Source organism: Schistocerca cancellata, chromosome 1 (assembly GCF_023864275.1).
Source record: "Schistocerca cancellata isolate TAMUIC-IGC-003103 chromosome 1, iqSchCanc2.1, whole genome shotgun sequence".
In the NCBI taxonomy this organism is placed as follows: domain Eukaryota; kingdom Metazoa; phylum Arthropoda; class Insecta; order Orthoptera; family Acrididae; genus Schistocerca; species Schistocerca cancellata.
In genome coordinates, this window is record NC_064626.1 from 645,352,912 (window position 1) to 645,369,683 (window position 16,772).

A 16,772-nucleotide genomic window follows, 5' to 3' on the forward strand; every position below is an offset into this window, starting at 1 on the left:
CAACACACCAAGAATTAAGACTAAAGTGTTTATTTTGTTCAGTGTTCTGTAATTATTGCTAAAATGAGTGTCAGAGAAGTCGTAAACTGTGTGTTTGATGATGGGAGCACAGATTAGAATTTAATGATAAAAATTATTTCATTATTAAGAGTGAACTGTATTCTGACAGTAGCACAACATTGCAAGTAGGCTCAAAGTTGAGACACTGAAATAAATGCTAGTCAGTCACAAGTACTGAGTGATATGGATGTAAAACTAAAAGTACATCTAGAAGAATATCTATATACATCAAACAAAGTTTGGCATCACCTCGGTTCCGAGAGATCTGGAACCTGTACATAAATTGGAATAGAGATCAACATAAACATCATTTCCACCCTTTTTATTGTTCATGAAAACCACACATTGCATGTTGTACTACCATACAGTGAGACCTTCAGCGGTGATGGTCCAGATTCCTGTACACAATGGTACCTCTAATACCCAATAGCATGTCCTCTTGCATTGATGCATGCCTCTATTTCTCATGGCATACTATCCACAAGTATATCAAGGACTGTCGGTCCAGATTGTCCCATTCCTCAATGGCAATTCGGCATCAGATCCCTCAGAGTGGTTGGTGGGTCACGTAGTCCATAAACAGCCCTTTTCAATTTATCCCAGGCATGTTCAATAGGGTTCATGTCTAGCCACTCTAGTCAAGCAATGTCATTATCCTGAAGGAAATCATTCATATAAGACATGCACGATGGGGGTATGAATTGTCATCCATGAAGACAAATGGCTCACCAATATGCTGCTGATATGGTTGCACTATCGGTCAGAGAACGGCATCCATGTATCGTACAGACATTATGGCTCCTTCCATGACCACCAACGATATACATTGACCCCACATAATGCCACCCCAAAACAGCAGGGGACCTCCACCTTGCTGTACTTCCTGCACAGTGTGTCTAAGGCATTCAGCCTGACCGGGTTGCCTCCCAATACGTCTCTGACTATTGTCTGATTGAAACCATATGTGACACTCACTGGTCAAGAGAACTTGATGCCAATCCTGAGCAGTTCATTTGGCATGTTGCTGGGCCCATCTGCACCACGTTGCATGGTGTCATGGTTGCAAAGATGGACCTTACCATGGACGTCAGGAGTGAAGTTGTGCATCATGCAGCCTATTATGCACAGTTTGAGTTGTAACATGATGTCCTGTGGATGCATGGAAAGCTTTATTCAACATGGTGGCGTTGCTGTCAGGGTTCCTCCGAGCCATAATCGGTAGGTAGCAGTCAACCACTGCAGTAGTAGCCCTTGGGCAGCCTGAGCAAGATATGTCATCGACAATTCCTGTCTCCCTGTATCTCCTCCATGTCCGAACGACATTGCTTTGGTTCACTCCAAGATGCCTGGACGCTTCCCTTGTTAAGAGCCCTTCCTGTCACAAATTGACAATGCGGGCGCAACTGAATCTTGGTATTGACTATCCAGGCATGGTTTAACTACAGACAACACGAGCTGTGTACCTCCTTCCTGGTGGAATGACTGGAACTGATGGAATGTTGTTCCCCTCCGTCTAATAGCCACTGCTCATACATGGTTGTTTGCATCTTTGGGCAGGTTTAGTGACATCTCTGAACAGTCAAAGGGACTGTGTCTGTGATAAAACATCCACAGTCAACATCTATCTTCAGGAGTTCTGGGAACTGGGGTGATACAAAACTTTTTTTGATTGAGTAGAACAGGAAATACCAAATACCATATTAGTTGCAGCAAATGAGTGATTATTGCCATTATTCAATTATGTAAATAGTGATCTATTTAATATGCTGGATTTAAAATATGACATTTTGAATGTAAAACAAGACAAAAACAGTCATGAGCTTAAAAGTGACATCAGTAGTATAAGGGTAGAGATGAGAGAAATCAGTCAAGAAATTTCTGATAGTCTTCATAGTGACATCAGTAGTTTAAAGTCAAAATTTGACAATTTAAGAATGGAAATGAACTCAAAACTGGGCAGAAATTAAAAACTGGGCAAAAATAGTAATGCATGCAAGTATGTAATTTATTATGGCACAGCAGATTGTCATACTCTTTTCACTTTAAATTGTTTGTATATGAGGAAATAAAAAGTATTCTTTTTAATAATATAAATTGGATTTTTTTCCCATATAATTAACACCACTTTTGGATTAAAGAAACTCACTACTGTCCACAAATTCTATACACATTTCTGAGTAAAATAATGTAATTGTACAGTACATCATAATCTGCTCAATGTATGCATTTCTGTATCACGTAACACTTGTGTTTTGGAGTAGAATACTCTTTGTCAAAGGATGGAAATGCTTTTGAAGGATTTAGATTCCAGTATGAAAACAATTTAGGTCTTTTGCTGAGCCCCACATTCAGTAAGCATGCTATAAAACCTCTTACATCAGCTACTGTGACATTCTTGCGTTTTCATACAGACTGGACAAAGCAGCAGCAGCAGCATGTATAGAAAAAAACTGCTTAGCTGAGTGATTTGTTTTGGTCATAATTAGTTGAAGTAATGCTGCAGTGAAAAATAAATGGAAACATTCAATTACAGAAGATTCCATTGGTGGCATGTACTGTGTTCCAGGCACTTCATAAAATAAATGTGGTAGTGGTTGTAATGTCATTTATTTCCACTCTGGTAGTCTGAATCTATGGAATTATCTAGTAATTATAACAACGCTGATCATTTGCAAACCCAGTCAATCACCTAAACAGCAATTGGCATTCACCCGTTCGGCTTTATTCCGCTCAGCTCATCCGCTTTTGTCTGCAGGTAAGTTTACTTCTAGATGCGATGGGGATTCCCCTGCCAGGAACATCATGTACGCTATGCACGCATTCAAAAATCAACTTCACACTGGACTCGCATTCGGGAGGACGACGGTTCAATCCCGTCTCCAGCCATCCTGATTTAGGTTTTCCGTGATTTCCCTAAATCATTTCAGGCAAATGCCGGGATGGTTCCTTTGAAAGGGCACGGCCGATTTCCTTCCAAATCCTTCCCTAACCCGAGCTTGTGCTCCGTCTCTAATGACCTCGTTGTCGACGGGATGTTAAACACTAACCACCACCCCCAAAAATCAACTTATGATTCATTCAGAAATCAACTTAGAATTTGTTCAAAATCAGATGAGTAATCAATAGACCAACGTACGCATGATGCTAGGCACTTTGTGAAACAAGGTCTTTTTCCTCAATAATATGAATTTGCCCCCCCCCCCCCCCCCCCGAACTGCCACCTGGGGCAGATACCCCTGTTTAATCCCGCCCCCTAGTTCCAGGCCTGTTGCGTATACGTGAATCTGGCAGCTTAGGCGCACCAGTAAAATTTTTCCGGATAGCATCTGGCTGCTACCTGCTTTTGCTTATATAGCTAACTGCCACACTTCTGTAGCCAGAAGCGGAAGAAGGTACTACTCATACGCGACTCAACTGCACATGCACATAAGCTCCCTCGCAACCACTCAAACGAATCTAATGTAAACAGTTGTGATGTCACGCTCATTGGAGGCAATTTTTGCATAGTCTTCCTAAAGCCTTTGACACATTTTGCTGTTAGCAGACACTTGTATGAGCACTGTGTTTTGTAGTTGTATATGGTGCATTTCCTTTGCAACTTAAGATTTATTTTCGTTTTTTTTCTCTCGTTTGTGTTATATTGCTGCAGTATTATTCTGCAGTAGCGAGATACAGTAATATTCTTTGTCAGAGTACTGGTTCTTACCAGACAGTTGCAAAAATTTGACTGAAAACTAAAACAATGAAAAGTTCCCAGAATTCTAAAAAATTTCCAGGTTTTTTTATGGTTTTCTCCCGCATGAAAAAATTCTTGGGTTTTTCCTGGATCTCCCGGTTGTCCCGGGTCATATACACCCTGTAGAAATAGGTGAGGAAATTGCAAATGTAAGTGTTGATAAAGTAGGTCACATTGTGACAGAATGCAAGGTTGAAAAGTAATATAAAACATTTGAAATGGTCAATAAAGTACGAGTATTTGAAAGTAATGTGAATACAATTACAGCAGGTAGGTAGAGTATGAAAGGTTGGAAAGACTGACTTTGCAAAATTAAATCAAACTGTCATGACATTCCCAATAATTGATATATCTAAAATTTTCAAAGGTAACAACAAACTAAAGAGTGTGCAAAAGGTAGTTTTCAAAAAGTTTGCAGTGTCTAACAGTATTGGGTTTGAGACCTTCATTCACATGTAATTAGAATTTTTTTTTTTGGTTATTTTTAACTTTATCTAAAAGGATGAAAGCAAAGAGTATTTAAGTGTCCGTTAATTTAATGGGAAAAATTATTTATTTTATGTTTGGAAATCTAGTTGTGATAGAAGTGTGGACAAAATAATATACTTCTTTCAGTTAAAAAATAATATTATATTTACTGTAAGCCAAAATATAAAAGAATGTTGAATTCATCTGAAAATTTTATGGGAATATTTAACAGAACTGTATGTTACATCAGCAGTAGCAGAAATAATAAATTCACTGCCATTTATATACATGTTGGAGGGTAATATTAATGTCATTTGTTCAAGTTAAAGTGAATTGCCTATAATAAGTTGTATTTTAAGTAAAATGTATTACTGTGTAGCCCTTCAGGCTTGAGTAAGAAAAATGTATTATTTACAGTGAAATAATGCTTTGATTTATGTGGTGTCTGTTGTGTTATCAATATTAGGTATTCTTATTTGTTACCATGAAGTGTCATTTTGGTGAGTAAGGCAAAGCAGGGATTTGAAGCTGAAGTATATAATGTGATGATGTATTTAATGCAATACTGAGGTATAAGATGTGATTAGGCTTTATAATGAAGTACATGGAAGAGTCATAAGGTGATAATGTTCAAATAATTTACAGGAATGCAGCTGGGTGACATTGTTGAGAAATGCTGATATTTCAAAAGGAGCACACCTTACCATTTTCAAGTCAAACCTGCAGTTTTGCCTTATCAGTGGCAGGGAGTGCTCCTGTCAAAATTCCAGCAGTTGTCAATGACATCACCCGGCTGCATTCCTGTAAGTTATTTGAACATTGTACACACCAGGAGAAACTCAGGTCTTACAAGGTAATAATATGGTTTTTAATGAGGAGTATGAGAAGTACAATATGAGATAGTGACAGTTAGTGCAATTGTTAGGAACCCTGTCTTCGTGGTAGTTAGTTTTTGTGAATACACTTCATCAGTCAGCAAACTGTAATTAATTTTTACTAATTTTAAATTAATGATACAAATAACTATTTATACATTAGAAACAAAGAGAAATATATATTACAATTAATTCAAAGCATGAAAAGTCAAAACATTTTCAGACAAATGTGGAAAGTTAAGGAACATCATCTTTTACATCATCACTAATTATTCCAAATTTAACTGTCAACTGGACCCAGCATAAAGAAACTAATTTAATGTATTCCCTTAACATGCACTGCAGTAACCCCTTATGTTAATATTTTTTCAAACTATGCTCCAAAAAAAAATTTTTTTTGTTAATAAAGAACATATGAATGACATTACAGGTAAACAAGTAAAGACAACTTTTAAAGCTGAAAATAATGAGTCACAAAATTCTGAAGATTACCAAACTTGTGCACTGCATTTTGATTAAAATATCCTAAAACCTGAAGTCATTTTTTAGTTTCTGTGTAGCCATGAAGCCTAACCATGTATTTCACAATGGTTTCCTGTGAACATAAACCTCAGAGGAGCTGACTGGAGCACAGTGGATGTATTTATGTCGTACCACTGGTGAACACTTGTTACTCAACTGACAAACTGTCAACTCTTTCATTATGTAAAGAAGTAACATCACATTCTTCTTCACTTTCTGAGCCACTAAATTCAATGTCAAACTCAGGATCACTGTAGCCATCCTTTTGAATATCCAAAACAGCATACAGTAAAGATGCTAGCTAGTGGCAATCACCTCAACCAAAAAAGACAGGTAGGCTACAAATGTAGAACCAGATGCCCTCTAGCAAATGAACACTTAACTATCAGTGCTGAAATGGATATAAGTGGGGTTTCATTTTTTCAAAGGTCTGTTCTTAAGTTGCCAGAGTATACTTGGGATTTTAAGTTTCTATTAAAATAATAAAAAAAGGTAACTCGGGGTTTTATATTAAGGAGTTACATTACATTACAATGAATCACTATAACTTACAAGAAAGACAAATGTTCCTCCACCTCCACCACCACCACTTCTATTCATTGGTTCAAATGTCTTCAGTCCAAATATAGCACCTCCTGAAGGTCTAGAGGTTGTGTAGTTCCTTTGGCAAGCATAATCGTTGCTGTAACCTGTAAACTGAGTACAATACACAATCAGAAACAACTGCTTTAAAGATTTTTGGCTACAAAAAATATGTACAGCATCATACTGACATAAGGAACGGAAGATTAAGAGTTTAATGTCCTGTTGACAGTGAGGTAATGAGAGACAGATCATAGTAATGTCTTGTGAAAATAATTCCTTTGACAATTTGTATGTATCAAATTGAACTGCACCTAAACACTTCCAAAACTGCCTATTTATCAAACTCGGCAACCACTGCTCTGTTAACACAGTGAAGATCTGCAATGAACAGACTGATGGAGATATTAGTCTTGCTGTATTTTTGTAATTGCAACTGTCTCAGTTGTTACTTGTTGTGGTATTGTTACCTCACTGTGGAAATGGGAGCACATATCCTACAAATATAAAAAAATGTTGAATATCAAGTGCAGACACCAAGTCATACAAAAGAGGAAGCTTTTGTGGTCTAATGTTTATTTCACTTAAAACATCACATTTTTGGAGGCTGTGTTCAACGTGTAAAACTACTCACTGCTGTTTCATCACCACATGCAGGAGGATTCTTCAGGGCTAAACTGCTAACTGGATCAAAATTTCATGGGGACCTCAAATTTATAGGTGCATTATAAGTTGTATTAAATGTACGTTTCCCACAGATGCGGATCTAAGTGTCAACCTCTCAGCCCTTACAGAACTCAGATGGTAAGGAAGATGGAAGAGAAAGAGAAAATATGGAGTGAATCAATAAATTTCTTAACTGTAGGACCAATGACTAAAATGAGTACAGGGAGCTGCTAAATGTAAACTTGTGGCACTGTTAGTTAGGTAAGCATCTACCATGGTAATGCTGTACTACATCAGATGGGAAAAATTGGTTTTTAATTTTCCTGAGGCCAAATAACACACAAACAGCAAAATGGTCTCAGTTTTTAATTGTCCTGTGGTTAAAATCTGCATAAAAATGACATTGATTTATAACTGTTTGAGACTGGCACAAGAAGTATGCTGTCCATCATTTTCTGCCGTAAGTTGAAATCGAGAAACAGCATGTCCTACAGCAGGTCAGAGTGTCTCAGAGGACACATTCAGAATGTGTTGAGCAATGTGTGCCTTCAATTCAGCTACAATCATAACTGGAGAACTGAACACAATATCTTTCAGATAACACTGCAACCAGAAGTCATATAAATTAAGACCAGGTGATCTTGACAGGCAGGCTGCAGGAAAATGATGGCTGATAATTCTAGCATTTCTGAACTGCCTCTGCACCAGCCACTTCACTTGCCATGCAATGTGTGGAGTAGCACCATCTTGTATAAAAATGATCCTACCCACACATCAACACTGTTGAAAGGTTGGAATGACCTTGGTGCGCAAGACTCTCACGGCGTTTACCAGTGACAGTACAGGTAACAAGGCTCCCAAGGTTCATCTCCCCCATAAAATACAGCCTTATGGTAAACAATGCTGTCAACCTGCATCACAGAGTCAGCTTTGCAGAATGATGTGGTACAGTTTGATGTGCATGCGGATTTTCTGTTGGGCATATTCTGTAATTCTGGTTATTGACATCCTTGGAGATGGAATTGAGCTTTGTCTGTTCACAGAATGTTCCATGCCCACTCACTGTCAATTTCCGTGCAAGAAAGACATTCCAGAGTGAATGTTTATCGTGCTGGCAGGTCAGCAGGATGCCGTTTATCATGCTGGCAGGTCAGCAGGAAGCAATTCCTGAAGACGGGTGCTTTTATATGGGTAGGAATGCAAGGATGTTTCATACAATTTCATGTACTATACTTGTAGGTATGTCCAACATTCAAGCAATTCTCTGTGCATTGCATGTTTGCATGTCTACACTCGGCCCCTCCTGCAATGCTGTGGCCACATCTCTGACAGACATCGAACCAAATGCTTTCCTCCTTCTCCCACACTGCCATCAAAAAATTTTGTATTTATTTTTCTCCTAGCCCTTAGCATACTTTGGACCAATGCCTTTTTTTATACCCTTCAGTGCCCAGAACTTTCTTGTAAAAGAGCTTACCAGCAGTGTGAGATCCTTTATGGAGACAGTCAAGTGTGTACTTTCTTATGTTTACAGCACCATTTATTGGTCAAATTTTCATTCCAATACGTTTTCCCCTGCATCAATAATATGCTGTTCAAAATTGACATTATTCTGAGCAGCAGTTCTCCTGCTATAGCCATTTTGAAACTGGAATGTTAATTCTGGACATGCAAGCCACACTTCTTTCAAAATAATACCACAACATCTTAATTTTTGTCTTATAGTGATAGAGCCTTAGTTATAGTGACAATAAATGCTATACTACTGGAAATTGCAGTCTTTAAATGGCAGTTAGGTAGATGCGAGCAGAATCATAACAGTAAATGCTGTTTTCCCTTTACGTTTTCCTAATATTATTTTTGCTTCAATTACACTGTTTGATAACTGTTCATGGCCATTTCTTGTTATAAGTTTTTAAATTAATATTGTCAGCTATTTCATTTCTTATTGCTAAAATCACTCTTCAAATCACCAACTTAATAATTGTGAACAATTTTCAGGGAAACACTATCTATTAATTCATTTGGACTGTTAACAATATTACATAAACAATTTGTAGGTTCAATATGGGCAGTTTCATAATCAACTGGATGAGTGCTCCACTAATCTGTAAAGTTTTTGACAAAAGTTTCACTTCTTCATCATTTGAAAGTTGCACTCTCATACTTGTACTTTCTTCACTTAAGGATAAAGAAATGATTATTTCAAACATGCATTGATTTCATCTGTTAGAGTTGATTTTGGAACAATTGGAAGCATTTACCAGAAACATCAAGAATGTGTAAGTAATGCACCTCCCATTAATTTTGGATTACCTCAAAGACCTAGAACATTCTTGAATCTTTTGGAAGATTCTGTACCATTTTGGAACATTATGCACCATACCCCAACATTCCAGAAAGAACAATCTGGCCTGTCTCAGCCACTTCAGCACTCAATTCCACACTGCTTCACCATCTTTCCATAACAAGTCCACTGGTGTGATGCCCTCTTCTGACACCCATATCTTCGAACCCAACCTCTGCAGTTTCAAACCAAACCTTCATAATGGTGGATGGAGGACTACCGAACCACATAGCCTCCATGATGGTGCAGGAGGCTATGGTGGAGTTATAAAACCATGTATGGACGCATCACACTTACATTTTTTTATGTCTTCATGTACAAATTCCATTTTAAGACACTCATATCTTCATAACTAATCCCTACAGATCCTAAACAACATCTTCTTCATGGAAGGGAGATGGAAAGTTACCACACTATGCAACTCGCAGGGGGCTGCAAAATTTGCTTGCAAAGTTTTGTGGCACATACAGACACACCACACTTACTTTTATAACATTATTATTACTATTGTTAACTTTCACATGAAATATATCTGTTTCCTCTAATTCACACATTGATGACAGTCAACTGATATCATCCATCACTCTAATTCAATGTATGCATCAGTTAAGCAAGAATATCTTTCTAGATTTCTCCAGCATGTATTTTTCATGAAAAGTTCTTTGCTTTCCAATCAAGTGTCAATGTTAAAAAAACTGAAACATTTTTATAAATTGCATACTTATCATCGCTGCAACGAAATGGTATAGGTAATAAGTATGCCACTTGCCAAAACTTTGTGGCATTCCAACTCTGACAACAGGCTGGAAGTCTCAAAGCTTTCCATCAGATTATTCAATAAATTCAAAAATACTGTCTCAGATGTATATAACTGGAATACAAAGGAATGCTTTCTTCTTTCTCTACTCTACTTTTTGCCTCTTTTTTTCTTCTGGTAAATGTCCAATAATAAAATTTGTGAGCTTTAATTTTGTTTGCATTATACACAACATATTTGAATTTCATATGAAAGTACAACTTCATGATTTTTTGCACACTTTTTTACAAGCAATAGTTTTATGTCACATGTGGCTCTGGAATTAACATTAGAAATACATTAGGGAACTAACAATATTTTTGTCTCTTAACACATTCAGTAATAATATTTTTTTCATTTAGGAAAAAGTAATAGGTATACAAAATGCAAAAGAATGTAATTTTCAACAAAATATTGACCAGGACTCCAATATATAACAATTCATATCTATTTTTGGACTAGTATCACACTAACACCCACATCTCTGGCCCAGGTTGTTGATGCACATTTTTTCAGTGGCACTCGACTCAGAGGACCGCTGGTTCAAATCCTGGTGGTCGAAAATTCTCATTGCCTGTATTGTCTGGCAGAGGGATGAGGGATGATGGTGTAAAGTTCTCGACCACCAGTTTTTCTGCCAATGTCCAGGATTAAATGCCAAACCTCTCTGCAGTTTCTCAGGAAGTGAGGGTACGTGACACTGTTGATTATCCATCTGTCAAATGGGGCATTAAGCTCAGTGATCCCCTTGGTGTTACTTAAGAGGGTAACTATGTAATGGCACTGGGTTTCACCCTTTTTCCTTCCCTTTATCAAGAGCAACACAAACCCAACACTACATTGTACAAGCACTCATCACAGTCATTTACACAACACAGATACACAAATGATACTTCATAACAAGTCAGAGGAAGGCAATGGCAAACCACCTCCATTAGGACCAGGATTCCTGCATCTGAACCCCTTGCATTCATTCCCTGAATATGGGTCTACTCTGACTTTGATCAGATTGTGTTGTTGTTGTTGTTGTGGTCTTCAGTCCAAAGACTTGTCTGATGCAGCTCTCCATGCTACTCTGTCCTATGCAAGCCTCTTCATCTCTGAATAACTACTATAACAAAGAAAATGATCAATTTTTGACAACATGACATAACTGGATAGATAAAAATCTACTCACCAAGTGGCAGCAGAGAAAACATACACACACACACACACGCACACACACACACACACACACACACACACACACACTAATAGAACTGCCACTTGGCGAGTAGATTTTTATCTATCCAATTGCATCATACTGTCAGAACAAATACTGAAACTTACATCCTTCTGAATCTGCTTACTACATTCATCTCTTGGTCTCCCTCTATGATTTTTAATCCTGGAGGAAATCCAGCACTACACTGGTGACCCACGGATGTCTCAGAATGTGTCCTATCAACTGACCCATTCTTCTACTCAGGTTGTGCCACAAATTTCATTTATCCCGAATTCTATTCAACGCCAGTTCATTAGTTACACAATCTACCCATCTAATTTCAGCATTTTTCTGTATTGATCAGACTAACACTCATCATTAGAGACTCCATTTACAGAATACGGTAGAAGTGATTGCATATCAGTGAAACATAAGACATGCAGCTAGGATAAACAAATAGAATCTACTGTGAACACAACAAAACTTCCCATGAACAATAATCTAAAAATAGTACTATTCTGGCACAAATGTATTGACTGTTCTAACATAAAAATTTTCACTTTCCCATGTGCAGTAGAAGTTTTAGAAATGTAATGCCAGTATTGAGAAAGAGAGCTGAAAAACAAAGTGTATGTATGTTTATGTACATTTCAGCACTGCTCTGAACTGACATGGTACATTTACAAGAGGTGACATAAAACAAAATTTTAAACAAGCCATAAGATTATTGAATCAATAGTTTTCTGGTTGCTATGCTGATTGGTGACAACCCTGATGACATGAAACCACTGTGGATGCAGATGGCTGTGAGAATGCTTAGATTTAGAGTACTGCTTGGAGCAATCACATCCAGACTTGGTACACATACGATTTATTATCTGGAAAACAAAAGAATACTATCTGACTACAACACTTCATAGATCGGGTAGGGCAAGGAAGGTCATGACAAGTAGACATACCTTTGGAGAACCTTTATCATAGCACACTTTTCACTATTTGATATCATCATGTTTCTCCCACAGGCAGATCAAGAGATAGTATCAGGATGATCTGGTCAACTCAGAAGAAGACAACTACCATAAAACCAATATCAAACAATATTACAAAATCTTTGAAAGACAACTGCAGCAACACAGCCTTCTTACATTATACTAAAGATTGAGATTGGGAAAATGCACGTAGTATAAAGGAATATGCCAAAATCATGGCAATGGAATTCAATAAACTTCTGATAAAAGTTAACACAAACTCCCTAATGAAACTGAAACCTGAACGAAAAAATCTCCAACAATCCAAGTCTTGGTGGAAATATGGAAGTATATCAGTGACACAGTTTGGATATACCCACATACACTGAGTTGACAAAAGTCATGGGGTAGAGATATGCACATATAGAGATGGCATTAGTATCGTGTGCACAAGATCCACAAGGGCAGTGCATTGACGGAGCTGTCATTTGTACTCTGCTGATTCATGTGAAAAGATTAATGATGTGATTATGGCCACACAACAGGAATTAACAGACTGAACACAGAATAGTAGTTGTAAATAAAGGATGGGACTTTCCCATAGGGTAGTGACATATGCACATGTACAGATGGCATTAGTATCATGTGCAAATGATCCACATCCAGACTTGGTACACATACGATTTATTATCTGGAAAACAAAAGAATAGTGGTTGTAAATAAAGGATGGGACATTCCCATGGGGTAGTGATATATGCACATGTACAGATGGCATTAGTATCGTGTGCACAAGATCCACAAGGGCAGTGCATTGACGGAGCTGTCATTTGTACCCAGGTGCTTCATGTGAAAAGGTTAATTATATGATTATGGCCAAACGACAGGAATTAACAGACTCTGAACGCAAAATAGTAGTTGAAACTAGAGGTATGGAACATTCCATTTAGGAAATAATTAGGGAATTCAATATTCCAAGATCCCTAGTGTCAAGAGTGTGCCAAGAATACTAAATTTCAGGCATTATCTCTCACCTGGACAATGCAGTGGCCAATGGCTTTCACTTAACAATGAAGAACAGCGATGTCTGCATAGAGTTGTCAGTGCTAACACACAAGTTACACTGTGTGAAACTGCACAAATCAATGTGGGCTGTACAACAAATGTTTCCGTCAGGACAGTGGAGTGAAATTTGGTGTTAACAGGCTATGGCAGCAGATGACCATGCAAGTGCCTTTGCTAAAAACTTTGACATTGCCTACAATGACTCTCCTGTGCTCGTGATCATATTGGTTGGACTCTAGATGACTGGGAGACCATAGCCTGATCAGATCAGTCCCAATTTCAGTTTGAAAAAGCTGATGGTAGGGTTTGAGTGTAGTGCAGACCCCCATAAAGCCATGGCCCCAAGTTGCCAACATGGTACTGTGCAAACTGTTGGTTGCCCAATAATGGTGTGGGCTGTGTTTACATGGAATAGACTGGGTCCTCTGGTCCAACTGAACCAATAATGGACTGGAGATGGTTATGTTTGGCTACAAGGAGACCATTTGCAACCATTCACAGATTTCATGTTCCCAAACAATGATTGAATTTTTATGGATGACAATGCACCATTTCACTGGGCCACAATAGTTTGCTATTCGTTTGAAGAACATTCTAGGCAGTTCAGGTGAATGATCATCCAGATTGTCAGACATGAATCCCATAAAAAATGTATAGGGTACAATTGAGAGGGCAGTTTGTGCACAAAATCCTGCACCGGCAATACTTTCACTGTTACGGATGGCTACAGAGGCAGCATGGCTCAGTATTTTTGCAGGTAACGTCTATCAAATTGTTGAGTTGCTGCACTACGCAGGGCAAAAGGAGGTCCAACAAGATATTAGGAAGTATCCCACGATTTTTATCACCACAGTGTACAGTTCAATCAAAAATTTGGACAACTGAAAAATTTCCCTAACTCTGACCCACAGATATAATTCAACCACTCCACAAAAAAGGAGGCAAAAGCAATGCAAAAAGAAAAGGGGGCAAGGGCAAACCAAATAATTACAAAGGTATATTTCTCCTGGCTGCACATACAAGAGCTTCTCCAGAATTCTATACAGGAGAATTGAAAAATACCTAGAGTGAGAATTAGGTGGATACCATGTAGGCTTCACACCACTGAAGAATCTGCACAGAACAAATAACTTTCAAATTAGTCACACAATACAACAGCAAACAAAACAAGCCTCTTGCAATGCCCTTTTTAGATTTTAGGAAGGCATATGACTGTGTCCAGAGACCAGTAATATTGAAAATATTAAGAAATTTCAGATTCTGCACAAAATTAATCTCACTGATAGCACTCGCCTTAACCACCACAAAATCGTAAGGAAGTTCTGTAGGGAATTTTTCAACAATCCAACAACAAGTTAAAACTCTATAAGAATAACATAGAAATTAATCTAACAATGGAAAATCCAGGATGGAATGTAACAATACCAGAGAAGGTAAGTTGCCACTCACCATAAAGCAGAGATGCTGAGTCGCGATAGGCAGTGTGGTTTCAGTTCTCTGAGACTGCAGACGTGTGTGCAAGTTGCGTTTGCGTGAGTGTGTGTGTGCGTGTGCTTATGTGTGTCTACTGCTGACAAAGGCCTTAATGGCTGAAAGCTATAATTGTGTGAATATTTTTGCTGTGCATATTGCGACTCAGCATCTCCGCTATATGGTAAGTGGCAACTTTCCTTCTCTGGTGTTTTTACAGAAATTAATCTCACAGTTTACTTTGAGAAAACAGAAATTTCATTACCTGACCCACCATTTGTAACTAAAATCACAACATGAAATCAAAATGAAAGACAAATTGAAATATTTAGGGAAAACTATAACATAAAACCTTACCACAAACATGTGTGACAGAATGCACAAAGTGATCAGAGCACAATATATCAGCAAGAATACATATAGCAACATTATGAAACAGTTACACAATAGGGAAAAAATCACTTTTTAGAACAACTGAAAATGCAATAACAGATAGAATAAGCAGTATAGAATGAGGAATCATTGAATATAAATAAACAATAAAGACCAAGAAAACGGAAATTTGCAACTAACATCTAACGGAGCAATCTGCTAGGAAATAGAATCAGTAATGATCACAGTCCGGGTGGTACTCCTTTCATTCTTGAGGCTTATTATCATGGCATACAAAAACAGAATCATTAGTAGAATTGTACAGAAACTGTGGAAGAGTAAGAGCAACAATGCACAGATTACAGAAATCAAGAAAGATGTGAAGGCACTAAAAACTACAAATTAAGATTTAAGAGAATAAAAACATACAAATGACACTGTCATTAGTTGTTGAAATCATTTGTACTGCAGTCTGCTTACAGTGGCACCTATTAATATGAACAAGCAGCCAGTTATTTGTCACATCCAGAATCATGCAACGTAACTGCAGCACAGCTGGTATTATCATATGGTTGCTTTCAAATGTGACAATACTATTCATAGGATAGGAAATGCCTGTGACTGGACTGCACTAGGTGACAGGTGAATGCATTGAACATGTCTTGCTCCTGTTATAGCAAGGAAGTGACGACATGTTGGAAAGAGAAAGAATAGAGATGGACTAAGATATTGCATATGTCTACTGTCTAAAAGAATGGCACTTCTGGGTGTGAGTATGAGGGTTTGGGCAGGTATTCATGATCACAATGAGAGCTAGCTGAAGCTCTCACATTTTTCAGGACTTGAGTGACAGCTAGGGCAGGAGCTAGTCAGTGGTTGGTTCACAGCAATGATGGTGTTACTGGTGTCATAGAAACAACTGGTACAGAAAATAAATTTCTAGACTAGCTGACTTTGATAAGGAAAAATAGTGTCAAAAAGAAAGATATGATGTTGACCCACGTGAGCAGAAAGTTGCAGGCACTGAGCTACACATTGGCTGTGGGTTTAGGAGGGAAAAAGTGAACAACTTCTATTTCTTGCAGTGCTATTGCTAGCAACCTAAGAGAAGCTTAAAAGTATATTGAGGCATAACTACAATTCATATAATTATACAAGAGCCATCTAAGATCAAGTTCTCAGTTCCATTTATTATAACTGAGTGAAAGGCTGCACTGAAAAACACCAAATGCAATAACATTACAGTATGTTGTGGACTTTTCCATCATTTACTGGTATGTAGCAGGCCTTTGACACAGAAGTGAATTCTCAGCTTCTCTAATAAAATATTGTGCATGAGAGAACTGTCACCACAATCAAAAGGAGCAAGACTGTAGTGTATTTTATTTTATTTTTGTTGGTCTTGTTGTTTATAGAAGTGGCTTATGCATAAGATACTGGACAAATTAGTTTATATGTATTTAGGTAATAATGGTTTATATGCACACTTCCAGCTTTTGGACAAAGTTCTTCTTCAGAAACAGAGCTCACACATTCACTTACCAACAATTTGTGAGAGCTCTACTTTTGAAGAAGGACTTTGTCCCAAAGCTGAAAATATTTACAGCATTATTTTTCATTGTGCATGTCTGAGACTCAACCCCT

At 37.8% G+C, this 16,772-nt stretch overlaps 1 protein-coding gene across 3 annotated transcripts in view; it reads right to left on the bottom strand.

Moving 5' to 3' along the window:
- The window catches only part of LOC126183396 (leukocyte tyrosine kinase receptor), a 974,779-nt gene that overhangs the window by 317,832 nt on the left and 640,175 nt on the right, over positions 1–16,772 (bottom strand). For all 3 annotated transcript variants that reach the window (XM_049925358.1, XM_049925343.1, XM_049925351.1), the window contains exon 13: positions 6,214–6,357. In XM_049925358.1, coding sequence (XP_049781315.1) covers positions 6,214–6,357 — 144 coding nt within the window. The remainder of the gene's footprint in view (positions 1–6,213; positions 6,358–16,772) is intronic.